This window comes from Rattus rattus, chromosome 6, assembly GCF_011064425.1.
Source record: "Rattus rattus isolate New Zealand chromosome 6, Rrattus_CSIRO_v1, whole genome shotgun sequence".
Taxonomy (NCBI): Eukaryota; Metazoa; Chordata; class Mammalia; order Rodentia; family Muridae; genus Rattus; species Rattus rattus.
This window is the reverse complement of record NC_046159.1, coordinates 110,424,355-110,439,171: the sequence shown is the minus strand read 5'-3', so window position 1 is coordinate 110,439,171 and position 14,817 is coordinate 110,424,355. Positions and strand designations below refer to the sequence as shown.

Here is a 14,817-nt window from a genome sequence, read left to right as displayed (position 1 = left end):
GCACGCTCTGGGATTGGATCAGAGGGAACCACAGTTCTTGTTTCTACAACAGCTGAAGCATCTTCGACAGGCTGAACCCACAGAACCAACTTCAAAACCTAGGTCTAACCAAGAAAAAATAAGGCACAGAAAAAGCTGCACACCACTCTCTACTTACCCCTGAGGGATCCTAGTGCATAATCATACGAGAAACGTTAGGTGAAATGTGGTCATTCTCACTGTGACCTTTAGTCTTGGAGATTAACAAAAATGCTTACTCTTATTAACCAAGCAACGTGGGACATGACCCTCGAGTTAACGGAGAAACCCCATTTCCTAGAAAGTGAAGTACAATTCTCCCCACATTAACATTCCCATGGCAAAGGGTCAAGGAGCCAACTGAGGAACCCAAGGGAAGGCACCACACATGGAGTCTGGTCATTGAGAAACAGCATAACGTCCTCATAGCGCTCATCTAAAGAACTGTGTGATAATATCCAAGCGACTGACTGGTGTTTTAACAAACAGGGCTGCTAAAGAAATGTTAGAGAAATATCTGGATCTAGGAGAATCTGGCAACACTGTCTGAAAGGATGGCAAATTTCTCTAATCCTAAATATTAAGATACATTTTCAAATATTAAGGATATGTGTGCACTGGAAGAAAGGTGTCTGGGAAAGCAGACTGAGTCGGGCAAGGGAAACTAGACCAACTGACAGGCAAGTTGTGGCCATTCTGACAGTATCCCTAAGGCACTTTCTACTTGATCTCTAGGACAGATGTGTTGCTGGAGACTTGTAACAGTGTTCAAAACTCCCATCCTGTCTGGAACTGACCCTAAACACAGTACCTGTCCTTGGGATACCTCTAAAGGGTCTAAAGTTTTCATGACTTTTCCTTCACTATCTCTAAACTATTAAGGGCTTTCTGGAGCGCTAGTTGGTTTTCCCAAGACACTGCGATAAAACAGCTCAGCGATATTCTGGGATAGCATCCTTTAAAGTAGTACATTAGGCCAGCAACCAAGCAAGCTAAGTTCTCAGCCTTTTCCTTTCTACAGACTACCACTGCTCCTGTTCCTTTGTTATTCCTTCACAAGAGGAAGTCTCAAAGCAGATGTTTTAATGGGGAGACAATTTTAGATAGTGATTAGTGCCAAGAGGAAACAAACAGGATCTGAGAATCCAGTCAGGAGTCAGAAGGGGGAGGTAAGAGGAGCCCTACTTCAGATACTGAAGAAACAGCAGAAGAGCTGATGGCTCAGTGGAGATCTGAGAAACAAGATCCTAAAGGGACGGGGCAGGCAGAAGGCTCTGAGGGGGCAGAATCAACGTACTCCACATTGTGTATCAGAGTTGTACAGCACGGGGCTTTGCTTATCTCCCCTGATCTTCTTTCACAAGGGCCTACTCTCCATAGTGTCAGAATCCGTGTGGACCCTGACTCTAAGTCACCCTCCATGCCCAGCTTTCTGTAGACAAGACAAAGTACAGGTAGAAAGAATGTTTAAAAGTATGTAGTGCAGGAAGGGCCGGGAGTCCATGTGGTTAAACTGTTTATTTTGCAGGACCAGGTAAGACTTCAGGCCCATAGGTCAGAGCCTCGTGCTCACTGCCTTCCCTCACCAGAGAGCTCAGTCCCTGGGAGAAGGTGCTGAGGGCCATGTGTGGTCAGGCTGGTGTCCAGCCCGCAACCATATCCCCAGTCAGCCCCTCCTCCAGGGACAGACAGTTCTCAGGTGCTGCCTGATGCCAGACGGATGGCTTCAGTCCTTCCCTGGCATCTCCAGCACTCAAGACTACTTTAGTAAGCATTTTCTCTGTTCCTAGTTGTGCAAACTCTGTAACCGATTAAAAATGTTAAAAAGGTTCTTTTAGAAAAACTCATAAATAATGTATTTGTGTATATTAAAAATGAGACACATCCAAAAAGTCACAATTTCTCACTTACAGACTCCATAACAAAATATGCATCTTTAAAATTCAGTACTCTGAAACACTTTCTACAATAGTTTCCATCTGAGAAGAGATTAGAAATCAGTTGCAATTACGTGTGCAGATTCAGCACTAAGACGGTTAAGTTAGAAACCTCCATGGTGCTTTTCAGGTGTTTCCTTGTGGCTAACCAACACCACACCGGAGAACGGACCAAGAATGTAGACAACCCACAGAGTCCCCAAGAAAGTGGGTATCACCTAGGATCCTTTCCTCAGTGAGAGACATGGCTTTCTTACAGGCTGCAGGCACTATCAGCTGTCAAACCATTTGCTTCTCTTCACAAGGGATGCTCCTTTAGAAGGGCCCAACAACTTCTGCTTATATTGTTCTACCAGTCGGTTGAAGTGGGCTTCTGCCTTACTTTCCTTAGCTTTTTTCTTAGGTGCCTGTGAAAGAAAGGAAACATAAGATTTGTTGTTTGGTTGGTTTTCTTTTTTCCTTTTTCTTCCTTCCCCTCCCTTTTGCTTTCTTGCCTTCTCACCTGCCTTCTTCTTTTCTGCATGCCTGAAACTATGTCTCTGAGGGTGCATTTGAACTCCTGACTCATCTCTCTCCTTCCAAGGGCTACCCACTTAATTTCAAGCCCTATCAAGGGTATCCAAAACATGCATAGGTACAAAGATCGTGTGCACTAGGAAGACGATTTCCTGGGAGAAGCTAGTTTGGACACCCTTGTTTGCTCCTGCCCACACAAGAAGTCCATTAATGAAATTTTGAGACTAGATTTCTACAATATAGTGTGATATAGTCAGAAACTTCCCAGAGACAGATTTGAGTAGAACAGGATGCTAATGACTCTTTTATTCTTAAAGGGGAGGGAGATAAAAGCTTGTCCTCAAATGCTCAAGGAGGCTGGAGAGATTGCTCAGATGCTAAGAGAACTGCCTGCTCTTCCAGAGGACCCTGGTCCTGTTCCCAGAACCCGCACTGTGTTACACAAGCATCTGTAACTCCAAACCTAGTGGACACGGCACCCTCTTCTTGTCTCTAGGGCACTAGGCATGTCTGTAGTTTATAGACATACCACAGACAAACTACCCGTGTGTGTGTGTGTGTGTGTGTGTGTGTGTGTGTGTGTATCCATCATATGTGTGTGTGTGTGTGTGTGTGAGAGAGAGAGAGAGAGAGAGAGAGAGAGAGAGAGAGAGAGAGCCAAGACAGGATCAACAGAACTATTATTTTCTACTAAAAAGAACTAGAGCTTCTTAGGAAACTGGCTATCGCCAAAAACTGAAAAGAAACATGTGAGATGCACCTAGAACATCCTGTACAAGAAAGCAACACTACCAAAGACAGACAAGATCTCTTCAGAAGGGTTCAGGAGCTGATTCAAGATGCTTCTGTTGGCTTAGACAGAACAAGAATAATGGCTGCATTTGATTGACTGCATTTGGTTGAAACATAGAGCATTATATGAAAATTTGGGATTTTATAATACATACATACATATATGTATCAATTAGTTCCCGTGTGTGTGTGTGTGTGTGTGTGTGTATCTGTCTCACAGGCCACCAGAGCAGGTTGGTATGGCAATAGGTCACTACTCTGGAAACTTAGCACAGCAAGGAGAAGAAAAAAAAAAACAACATCTAAGCTTGCTTTTCTTATACGTTAAGATTCTTCTTTCTAGATTTCTTAGAACACCATTCTTAGGTGCAAAAGGGGTGACTGTATTGGAAAAATCACCATTCTGTAACTCATAATGAAATAACAAGTCTGTATAACAGTCCATTGTTGTTATAAACCAAAGGTAAGCAGCTAGGGACATAACTCAGCAGCTGAGCACTTCCGGCCTTGGGTTCCATCCCTAGCACAGCACAGCACAGCACAGCACAGCACAGCACAGCACAGCACAGCACAGCACAGCACAGCACAGCACAACAGCACAGCACAACAAAACAAAACAAAACAAACAAACAAAGCTGAAAAGGGGGTAGGGGTTCTAAGGTTTCTAGGTGGAACAGTGAAGCAGACAACCTGACACCTACTGACTGGTCTTGGCATTACTAACAGTCAACGACCAAACTGCAGCACTGGACGAGGTGCAAGGAAGCACATCTGTGAAGTGACGTGATCCAAGAAAACTGATCTGATTACAGCTCTAGGCCTAACCACCAGCTGACAGGCACACAGTCACCGAGACACGTTACCATCAGGAAGTGAACTCAACATAAAATACATCCTCAAGGACAAACGACCTGATCCTCCAACAAATTAACAGTGTGGGGAAATGTGGTGAGAAAGAATAAACCTACAGAATGGAGGAGGGAGGAATATTGCAAATGTAATGTGTGGGCTCTGTTAGCATCCTAACCACTCCTAACCACAAATAAAAACATCTTTGAGGCAATTAGAAAAAATGTAATGGGGGCTACATTTTAGAGGGTATAAAGAGCTTCTGATTACTCTCGGTAGATATGATAATGATAGAGAGAGAGAGAGAGAGAGAGAGAGAGAGAGAGAGAGTGTGTGTGTGTGTGTGTGTGTGTGTGTGTGTGTAGACTTGGCCGTTCAGATGTAGTCTGAACATTTTCTGAGCAATGTATCTTTTGAGACATATTACATGTAAAGTGGGATTTACTTTCATACACTCTTCTGGGGGGAAGCAGGCACAGGAAACACAAGCTAAGGGCTTACTTTCCTCCCCACTTTTACACTATGCCTCCCTCATCCTCTAGGAGCTGCCGCCTTACTACCCACTCAGCTATCCACAAAGTCTACTCTCTGCTCAGCCCAACAGAGCAGCAGCAGCACAAACCACACGGCCCACAGATCTCACCTGCAGGGAAGAAGCTGACTGCTGCTTCTTTTGCTTCCGCTGGCCCATCTGGGGCTTTGGCTTCTTAGAAGGAAGGGACTTCACTTTGCCTCTGTCCCGCAGCCTGAAATAAGAGCCAAGTAAATGTCACACAGGATCCTGAAAGAGCTTAAGAGACAAATTTCTTTTCTACATAGCTGTTTCTAAGCCTAAAAGCAGTCACTCTTATTAAATAGAGCCCACAACAGCATATCCTGAGTCGTAATAGTTACATATTCATTTGTTTGTTTCTCTGGGTTTATTCATTGTTGCCTGTGACTGCAATGGAAATCACGGAAACCTTCATTTACTTACCGAGATTTTTTTAAAGATCATTTGTTCATAGCACTAATCTACTGTCCCAAAGAGAAACAAACGGGTGAGCCTCGGCTGACACACAGGCCAGGAAAAGCTTAGGAAAGAAGAATGGCTTAGCAGTCTGCCCTGGTGGCTCCTCTGAGTTCCCTCTGCCATGGTACGAGTCATGTCTCTGTGGGGACTGAGCCGTTCCTGATACCTCCCATGGGGAGGGGAGCACAAGTCCCCCTTTTGTCCAAGCAAATGCTACAAAGACAAAGACCCACCTACACCACCCATGCACTGGGAAGCACCCTCTTCCGAGGCTCTCCTGCTCCTCACCTCACTTTGGGGCCTCGGTGTGAAGGGAGCGCCAGGACCTTTCTTCTCCTTGTCCCGTCGGGGAGCTCCACCTGCTCCACCTCGGCCTTGGTCTGGAACCCTGTCCACGAGGTACAGCGGCCCTTCCCCTGCTCTCCAGGCGCCTTACTCTGATCCCGCGTGCCGCCCTGAGCTGCTTTCTGTTGCTTGTCTTTTCCGTGTTCTTTCTGTTCCTTTTGGGGCTTACTGGTCACAGGCTTAGATCCCATTTTTTGCTACATAAAACAAGAAATGCCCGCCTGATTTCCAGATGCAGTTTACCTGCTGGCATACTCAGCAGAGGAGGCTCCTGGCATGAGCTGGTCAAAGAGGAACTCGGCCCCACACAGCTCACAGAAAAGTAAATGCAAGCAGTTTACAAGCTGCCCAGTAATGGACAGCTACTAGGCAGGGGACAAGGCAGCAAACAGGAACAGGCAGCAAGCATTAACCCAGTATTCAAAAGCCGGTGACAATCGTCCATGATGAAACATGGGCCAGGCATGACAACACACACTTAGAATCCTAGGCACTTGGAAGGAAGGAAAGGGTCAGGAGTTTGAGGCTAGCTTCTAGCCTAAGCTATATGAGCCCCTGTTTCAAGACACACACACACACACCCAAGTTTAACACACAAAGAAGGTGAACACAAGCAGAAGAAACAAAACAACTGAAAACTACTTAATGTAATACATCTAGAAAAATTTTAAGACCAGTGACAGGCATTAAGGCACAGGCCTAAGGGCTAAGAGAAAACCAATAAAATAAACATCCCAAACTCCAAACTAGATTTATCAGTCACATTGCAGTAAATCATGAAGCCAAGAAGAAGGTAACATGGAAGTAGCTGAAGTTCCAGAAGATGAAATTACCAATCTAGAATTCTCTACTCAATGAAATTATCCTTCACAAAAGTGAAAGAGACTTTCTCAGTAAGAAAAGGGGGGTGGGGGGGGCTGCAGAGATGGCTCAGTGGTTAAGAGCACTGACTGCTCTTCCAGAGGTCCTGAGTTCAGTTCCCAGCAACCACATGGTGGCTCACAACCATCTGTAATGGGATCCAATGCCCTCTTCTGGTGTGTCTGAAGACAGCTACAGTGTACTCACAAACATAAATAATTTTTAAAAAAGGAATGAATGAATGAACGAACGAACAAACAAACGAATGAACTGTGGCCAGGAAATGGACTTTTCCAGAAATGCTAAACAAATTCCTCCAGAGGAAGGAAATGCCACAGATTGAAAACCTAGGTCAACGTGAAGAAGGGGAAAGCGTCAGAGAGGGGGCAGTGAAGTAAGGAAGGCAAGAGGAGGTCCTAGCACTGAAGCAGGGTGAGAGTGGAAATGGCCTCCATAGGTTCATGTGTCTGAATGCTTGGTCCCCGTTGGCAACGCAGTTTGGGGAGGTTTAAGAGGAAATACATCATGAGGGCAGGTCTTGGGAGCTCATGGCCCTGCCCTGACTCCAGCTGGCTCTCTGCTCTGGGCTTGCAGTCTGAGGATGTGATCTCAGCCTCCCCCTCTGTTCATACCTGCTGCTTGCTGCTACCCCTCCCTGCCAGGATGGGCTCTTACCCCTTTGGAAGCATGAGGCTAAACAAACTCTTGCTTTTGCTCATGGTGTTTTATCTCAGCAATGGAACTGTAACTAATACAAGACACACACATAAATAAAACAAAATAAAAACAAAAACAACCAGGTTGATGAAAGCCTGTGTAAGAAGGGCTTATTTGACAGTGGGAAGGAGGAGGAAGGATCATCTTGACAAGGAAAGTGTAGTAGGTATATAAACACAGGGAACAAAGACTTCTAAGACAGTGCAGGCAGCTTCAGAAACACCAGGAAGGTGTTTGTAAACAACTTGGTAAGTCCAAGAGTAAGAGCCCAGGTTCTCCCACAAAGGTCACAGTTTTAGCCACTGTTACCACTCATCTGATTGCCATGCTTTTCACATACACTGAACACTATGAATGTTTGCTACACATGCAAATGGTAGCCGAGTATTGATGCATGCTATAATTACGGATCTCAAGATAATCTAGCCCAGCATGTCCCAAGGGAAGATGGGTAAAGAGAGTAGTGACTACAGCTGAGCAATGGTGTATCAACTTATTTAAGCCTCCTTAGATGAGGGATGCAGATGTTATTAACCTATTTTACAAGCTACAGTTTGCAGAAGTAACTTGCCAGGGAACATGGAGCCAAGAAAGGAAACCTTACAGCTCCTGATTTTCCTTCTTCCCACACAAATTGAAAATGGTCTAAAACCAGCAGTTTTGCTGAGACCGGAGGATTCTGAGTTCAAGGCAAGCTTGGACAACAAAGGGAAATCCTGTCTCAAATGATGATGATGATGATGATGATGATGATGATGATGATGATGGTGGTGGTGGTGGTGGTGGTGGTGGTGGTGGTGGATGATTCTGGAACTTAAGCCTCAGCTACTTGTTTTGACATGGCCCCCACACACTGTACAGAGATTCATGGTGGATCACACCAGTTTGCTTTTCTTCCCTTTCCACTCAGGAGAGGGACAGCAAAGAAAAAACCACCAGGGAGAGTGTTAGGAAACAGGGTAAACTCCTACTTGGCAGAAGCATAAAATGGAAAAGAGAAAAGTTTAATTAAGCCCCTGAAAAAATGGCTGGGCCTGATGGCACACATCTTTACTCCCAGTAGTTAGGCAGAGAGATCTCAGTGAGTTCAGGGTTCATCAGACAGGAGCCAGGAAGGCGGCTCAGCAACCAAAGGCACTCGCCACCAAGCCTAATGGCCCAAGTTCTGCCCCAGCACACACATGCTAGAAGAGAAAACCAAGTTCCCCAAGCTGTCTTCTTCTGACCTCTAGAATCCATGGCACAGACACAGACACAGACAGGCAGACACACACACACACACACACACACACACACACACTCGACAAAACCAAACCCAATTTAGGTTCACAGAGACAGATAGACAGACAGACACACAGACACACACACAGGACAAAACCAAACCCAATTTAGGTTCACTACCAGGCTGCGCTGGATTCTCAGCTCCTTTACTTTAAGCTTCCTTCGATCTTCTAAAGAGAACTCCACTATTGGTCTCTGTGAGAGGAAGACAATGTCATTCATAAGACTTCACAATCTGGGGGTGCAGTGGGCCCAGTGCTCCCCCACCCGCCTCTGCTTTTGTCATCCTTGAGGCTGCTTCTCCCGTCTTCTTTACAGGCTGGTTCTGCAGGCGGTGCCCAGTCACGCTCTTTAGGAGAACCCCAACCTGATTCACCATCTCTTGTCCCCACCTTGCCCCACCCACCTGGTCCTCTTTCCCACCACCTGCCAAGGACACACGGCAGCTACTCTCAGCAAACGGGTCTCTCTGGGGCAGACTCACCTTCTGGGGCCCAAAGGTCTCCGGGTTGTTGTTGAAGTGGCGGAGGGCTCGGAGGGCATGCTCATGCTTTTGGAACTCCACAAAGGCATAGCCCAGGGACTGACCCTTCATTTTTCCATGAACTGCTTTTAGGTCTCGCATCACTCTACACTGGGAGTAGAAAAGAAAAGAAAAATAAAATCGTAGTTATGAATAAGAAATAAAAACTTCCAGAGAAAATGTATTTTTTTTCCTTTTTTTTTTTTGGAGCTGGGGACCGAACCCAGGGCCTTGCGTTTGCTAGGCAAGCGCTCTACCACTGAGCTAAATCCCCAACACCGAAAAATGTATTTTTTTAAATCTTATGTATATGTGTATGGCCATGTGTGCGCATGTGCACTCGAATGCAGTGCTCACGGAGTCCACAAGAGGCAAGAGATCCCTGGAGTGGGAACCAAAATCAGGTCTCTCTGCAAGAGCATTATGTGCTCATACCCACTAAGCCATCTCTTCAACGCCCTGAGGGAAGTTTGTAATACTTAGCTGTTCATAATGCATGTAACGAAGAGCTACGGGATTCTTCAGCTTCTCAGCAACTTATTGCTGAGAATGGAGAATTATCCAAAGACTCGATCCCTGAAGACAGCCCCCAGGAAGAAAATTAATGGAGACCTGATGGTTTTAGATTAAAAAAACAAATCCTGACATGGGATGAGCCCCGGAATACAGTGAGCTTCAGCTGTGTTGGGTTAGCAGCAGAAACTCTTTGGTGCACATTTTCCTCTAAATGTCAGGATACAGTAAATATCCTAGGGTCATGAGGAGCACAGACGGTAATCTGAGAAAATGCACGGCTTATACAGTATTACTGCCTACAGCTGCTCTTCTTCTGTAGAGGAGGAGGCAAAGTACAACAGACACAGACATACTACTACTCCGTGCACAGGTCCTAGTCTGTCCACTGCAGAGGGACGGAGAGAACGAATTCCTGACTTCAATATACTCACTTCAAACATCATTCAAAACACATCACTGAGATGCAGAACTTATACAAATAAAGGAACTAAGGGGAAAATATGATGCTTTTGTCATGATTCCTGGGGAGACGGGAACAAACATCTACTTATCCAAGACAGGGAACCAAAGACAGACCAAGGTAAGGACAACACCAAAGTCCAGCTGGTGTGCCAGACACTTTACTGGAGGTTACTTACAGAAGCAGAAATGACTCAGAGACAGCTACGTCATCAATAGCTCACCCTAGCAGGGTTGACAGCTCACAAGCTGGGCACCTGTGTGTAGCACACTGCACAGCCTGAAGGCAGCTCGACAGGTTAGTGTCTTTTTCAGGTAGCTCAACGGCCTGGGCCTCCTCCAGGCAACTTATCAGGTCTCTGCCTCTGCCCAATAGCCTGGCTGCTCTGAGCCTCTTCCAGGCCTCAGCCTGTCTAACCTCTCAGTAGCCCTTACGGCTTATACACGCTTGAGGAGTGAGAGGTCTAGAGTGTGTAGTCAGTTTCAGGAAGGTCCTGAGCCTTTAAGGAGTTGTTTCCTTTCTAAGCTCACCAACCCACCTTCCCTCCAGGACGGAGGTTTTATCTTAGAGGAAATGGTTACAGCCTGTACATGCACAATGTACAGAAGTGCACTAAACTGCATGAGCTCAAAACGGGCACACACAAATACTGTGGGTACTCACAACTAACTGTGGTGTCACACACGTTCTGACACATTACTGTCCTCTCATGCTACTTGCTCAATACCAAGGAATATGTTAAAGTGGCCTCTGGGTATTAGGCATACAGTTTATAAAATAAAACCAAATATAGCACACCTACAAGATTGGCAATGGCACTTTTAAGTCTAAAGATCAACAGATTACTCTATGCCAAGCATCCACAGGATTGGGAATACCGAGATACTATGTTTCCTCAAAGAGCTCAGTCTATCTGAGGAAACAACCAAGAGTCTCAGGCCAGTATAATGGTACAGCCTTCAAAAGAGACAGAGCTGAGCGAACTCAGTTCTGAAACTCAATGGAGACGCAGTCAACATGAAGGCTGTGCTGCTCAGGACGGAGTACTGAAGCCTTACATAGTTAACGCTACCTTAGGGGTTATGGAAAGGGCACAGTGGGCACAGTGCTTGGCATGTACAGGGAGTGGCACTATCAGGAGGTGTGGCCTTGTTGGAGTGGGTGTGTCACTGTGGGCGTGGGCTTTAATACCCTTGTCCTAGCTGCCTGGAGGCCAGTGTTCTGCTAGCAGCCTTCAGATGTAGAACTCCATGCCTGCCTGGGTGCTGCCATGTTACTACCTTGATGATAATGGACTGAACTTCTGAACCTGGAAGCCAGCCCCAATTAAATGTTGTCCTTCTAAGAGTTGGTTATGGTGTCTGTCCACAGCAATAAAACCTTAACTAAGACATCACGTAAGCATGAGAACCTGAGTTCAGATTCCCAGAACCAATGTAAAAGCCCAGGCATGATGGTGAGTGTCTGTCATCTCAGCAGTGCTATGGTGGGAGAGGGAGCTTCTGTGGAAACAGAGGCGCTGAGAACAGTAAGCGTGGGAGTGCAGTGAACAAGAGAGCCTGTATCAGACGAGTTGGAAGGTGAGGACTGACCGAGAACAACTGAGGTGTCCTGACATCCCCATGTGTGCCCTGCATGTGCTCTGTGAACTTTCTCTCTCCTCTCCCCCGCTTCTCCTCTTCCCTTTTCTCCTCTCTCTCCCCTCCTCCTCTCCCTCCCCTTCCCTTTCTCTCTTTCAAATACGTGTACACATAGGCATGCAAACACACACCTCTTTTAGGAACCAAAACACATAAATTGTATTCTCTGCAACAAAATCCACATATTATTTATGTAATGCTGACCACACAGCAGTGATTGAATAAATGCTTGCTAAATTAATTCATGAGAGATTTCCTCACATTTTGCTGTAATTTAGTCAGACATGAAACACAGTTCCCAAAAGAAAACTGCCAAACTCAACTTTACATGTCCAGAAGAAAACCTGTTGACACGCTGGCACCACAGCCTGAAACGAAGCCCTTGACTGCGAGCCTCACCTCCTTAATGCGAACCCCCTTCTCTCCTCCAGTGGCCTGCAGCAGCAGCTTCCTTAGCTGTTTATCATCCACAGACTTCGGGAGGTTGTGCAGGCAAAGCCTGGTCTGGGAGACAAAGATATTCTGGTTCTTGAGTTTCTGATGTTTCAGTAGCTCAAACTGCGAGAGGAGAAAAAGACAAGCTCTGAACATACAGTACATCTGTCGGGCAGGCTCTGAACTGTCTAAAAGAAGGGGGTCATAACCCCATCTCATGCCACACCCATCGGAGAGAAAAGCAGGCTCAGGGAGGCAGGATGATCATGAACTCCAGAGTCAGATCTGAACCAAAAGTCGCCCAACTGGAGAAGTCAAATGACATTTTAAGATTCAATTTTTCATTTATAAAAATGGAACTTCAGATCAATATTTAACTCTCAGCACTGACGTGAGGCCAAATGAGACTAAAAAAAAAAAAATAGAAAAAAACCCAAAAAACCCATATAGCTCAAAATGTGCCCCAGCACAAATTTGTTTTTTGTTTTGTTTTGTTTTTTTCAAGACAGGGTTTGTCTATATAACCCCTGCTGCCTGGAACTCCCTCTGTAGACCAGGCTGGACTCCTGCTCAGAGATCCACCTGCCTCTGCCTCACAGTGCTGGGACTAAAGGTGTGCATCACCACTGCCCTGCTTAGCACAAATATTCTTATAGGTAATACTGAAGTTAGCATTTACGCTCAGTCCTCACCCACCCAACTGGAAATGTCTGGTACTTCCTTCCTACAGTTAACTTATTATTTTTTTTTAACATTTATTTATTCTATTTATGAGTACACTGCAGCTGTCTTCATGCACACCAGAAGAGGGCATTGGATTCCATTACAGATGGTTGTGAGCCTTCATGTGGTTGCTGGGAATTGAACCCAGGACCTCTGGAAGAGCTGTCAGTGCTCTAACTGCTGAGCCATCTCTCCAGCCCAAGTTAACTTATTTTTTATAACACTCATAAACAATCCAGTAAGCTAGCGAAAGTAATTCTAAAACTCCGTGTATCTTATTGCACTGCTTCCCCAAATACCATGATATCCAGATATTCACTACTAAAAAAACAAAACACAACAACAACAACAACAAAAACAAATTAAAAATGCTACTATAAAAAACAAAGCTATGCTGGAAAGACATAGTGGCTCCTCTGATCACTACACTACCTTTACTGCTCACCATCTCCTGAGCACTAAGGTTCCACAGCTGCACTGTGTCTTTACCATTCTAGGCTGGCTTTTCATCCTTTAATTACTTTATTTTATTATCAGGTGTGTGTCTGTGTGGACCAGACTATGCATGTGGTACTTTAGGGAGGGCAGATTCTCTGAGCCACTGTGGGTTCTAGGGATCAATTCAGGTCAACCAGGCTTGTTCAGTAAGCTCTTTTACCTACTGAGCCACGCCACTGGCTCTAGGCTGCCCTTTTAAAGGTAAACTACATAAGCTAGAGATCCAGCCCAGCTGCTAACGTGTCTGCCTAGCACACACGTTCAATCCTCAGCACCATGTACACTGGGCATGATGCAATGGGCCTGTAATCCCAGTACTCAGAAGGTGGATGGAGGATGAGAACTTCACAAATAGTAGACTACATTGAGGTCAGCCTGAGCTATATGAGACTATCTCGAAACAACAACAAAAGTAAGCTATGTGTCCAAAAGTAACAGCTACTCCATACACTACTAGGCAGCCAAGGTGTCAGTGAATGGTAGAAAGCCTATAGATGAAGTCGATCTATAGTAATTGTATAATTTATAGATACCGTCCCTCCCAAAAGGTTTCTTAGCTACTCTTTCCAAAACCCACATCTCCTCTCGTGCCTAAGCCTGCCTACACAGCTTCTGTTCCCATGTTCTCCATTCACCTGTGTGCTTCTTTCTGACAAGGTAAAGGGTGGTCCTCACACGTGGCTCTTCAGGAGCAATGTAGCCCAACAATTGTTTCTGATTCTCTTACATAACCATGAGAGCCGTAACTGATGTCTCACCCACTCACCCGCTCGCGTTTGGCCATGTCTGCGGCACTCACACCCTCAGCAGCCTTCGTCCCAGCGCGGATCACTGCAGAAAGAGTGAAAAAGGCCAAGATGTCACCAAGGGAATGTTCACTGAGCAACAGGAAGAATGTGATTTGAATGATGCAAACCCTTTGTACTGGACCCTGAGGACTGTGTTGGCCAGTTGGTTAGGTCCAAAAATAGCTACAGGGCTAAGTTCTAGACTTAGACTTGCTCTAAAGACAAATTGAACATTTTGCAATCTTGTTTCTCTCTGCCTCCAAACAGCATCACATTCAGGCTGCAAGTCAGACAGGAAGGCAGGGAAGACGATCGAATGCAGCTATAATGTAGAATGCTCCACCAACAACCTGCCCTGACACTGAGCTGCTCCTCACGCACTCGGGTGAGAATCACACAGCCATTAATTAGATGAGCCAGACTAGAGGACAGAATTACAGTTTCAGAGGCTGTGGATCCAAGAGCTGACAGCCTAACTTTATTAGCTGGGACTATGCATCTACACAGGAGTAGGCTGATGAATACTTAAAAGCTAATTTCTCATTCTTCTCTGACATTATGAGAAAGATACTAGGTAAACATTTAAAAACCTATCAATAATACAAAAAAGTCATTTCAATTGTATTTTTCAACCTCTTAAAAACAAACAAAAGCCTCATTAGAAACAAAGACAAAAGCAGGTAATTTGAGTTTTCCTCCCTTGTGCTTCCAATCCTGCTATGGAAACAATCTGAGGCAACGAGACAGCAGAGAACGGAACTGATTAGTCTGCAAAATGGGTGACGGTTCCTAACGAAGCCACACCAACTGAAGTGGAAAACAATAAAACACTGTTAAGGAGGAAATTTGGGGTTTGTATCTGAAATACATCTCGAAATATAATTGCTGGTTCGCCCTCAGGCCATG

The 14,817-nt window shown here is 45.4% G+C and overlaps 1 protein-coding gene across 1 annotated transcript in view; it reads right to left on the bottom strand.

The window, feature by feature from the left end:
- Positions 1 to 1,517: 1,517 nt before the first annotated feature.
- Positions 1,518 to 14,817, bottom strand: part of Rbm28 (RNA binding motif protein 28) — a 38,680-nt gene continuing 25,380 nt past the window's right edge. Inside the window, exons 13-19 of the mRNA XM_032906852.1 lie at positions 13,890 to 13,954; positions 11,867 to 12,025; positions 8,813 to 8,962; positions 8,449 to 8,523; positions 5,413 to 5,666; positions 4,756 to 4,858; positions 1,518 to 2,362 (exon numbers count right to left, since the gene is read on the bottom strand). Of these exons, the coding sequence (XP_032762743.1) occupies positions 2,228 to 2,362; positions 4,756 to 4,858; positions 5,413 to 5,666; positions 8,449 to 8,523; positions 8,813 to 8,962; positions 11,867 to 12,025; positions 13,890 to 13,954 (941 nt within the window). The 3' untranslated portion in view covers positions 1,518 to 2,227. The remainder of the gene's footprint in view (positions 2,363 to 4,755; positions 4,859 to 5,412; positions 5,667 to 8,448; positions 8,524 to 8,812; positions 8,963 to 11,866; positions 12,026 to 13,889; positions 13,955 to 14,817) is intronic.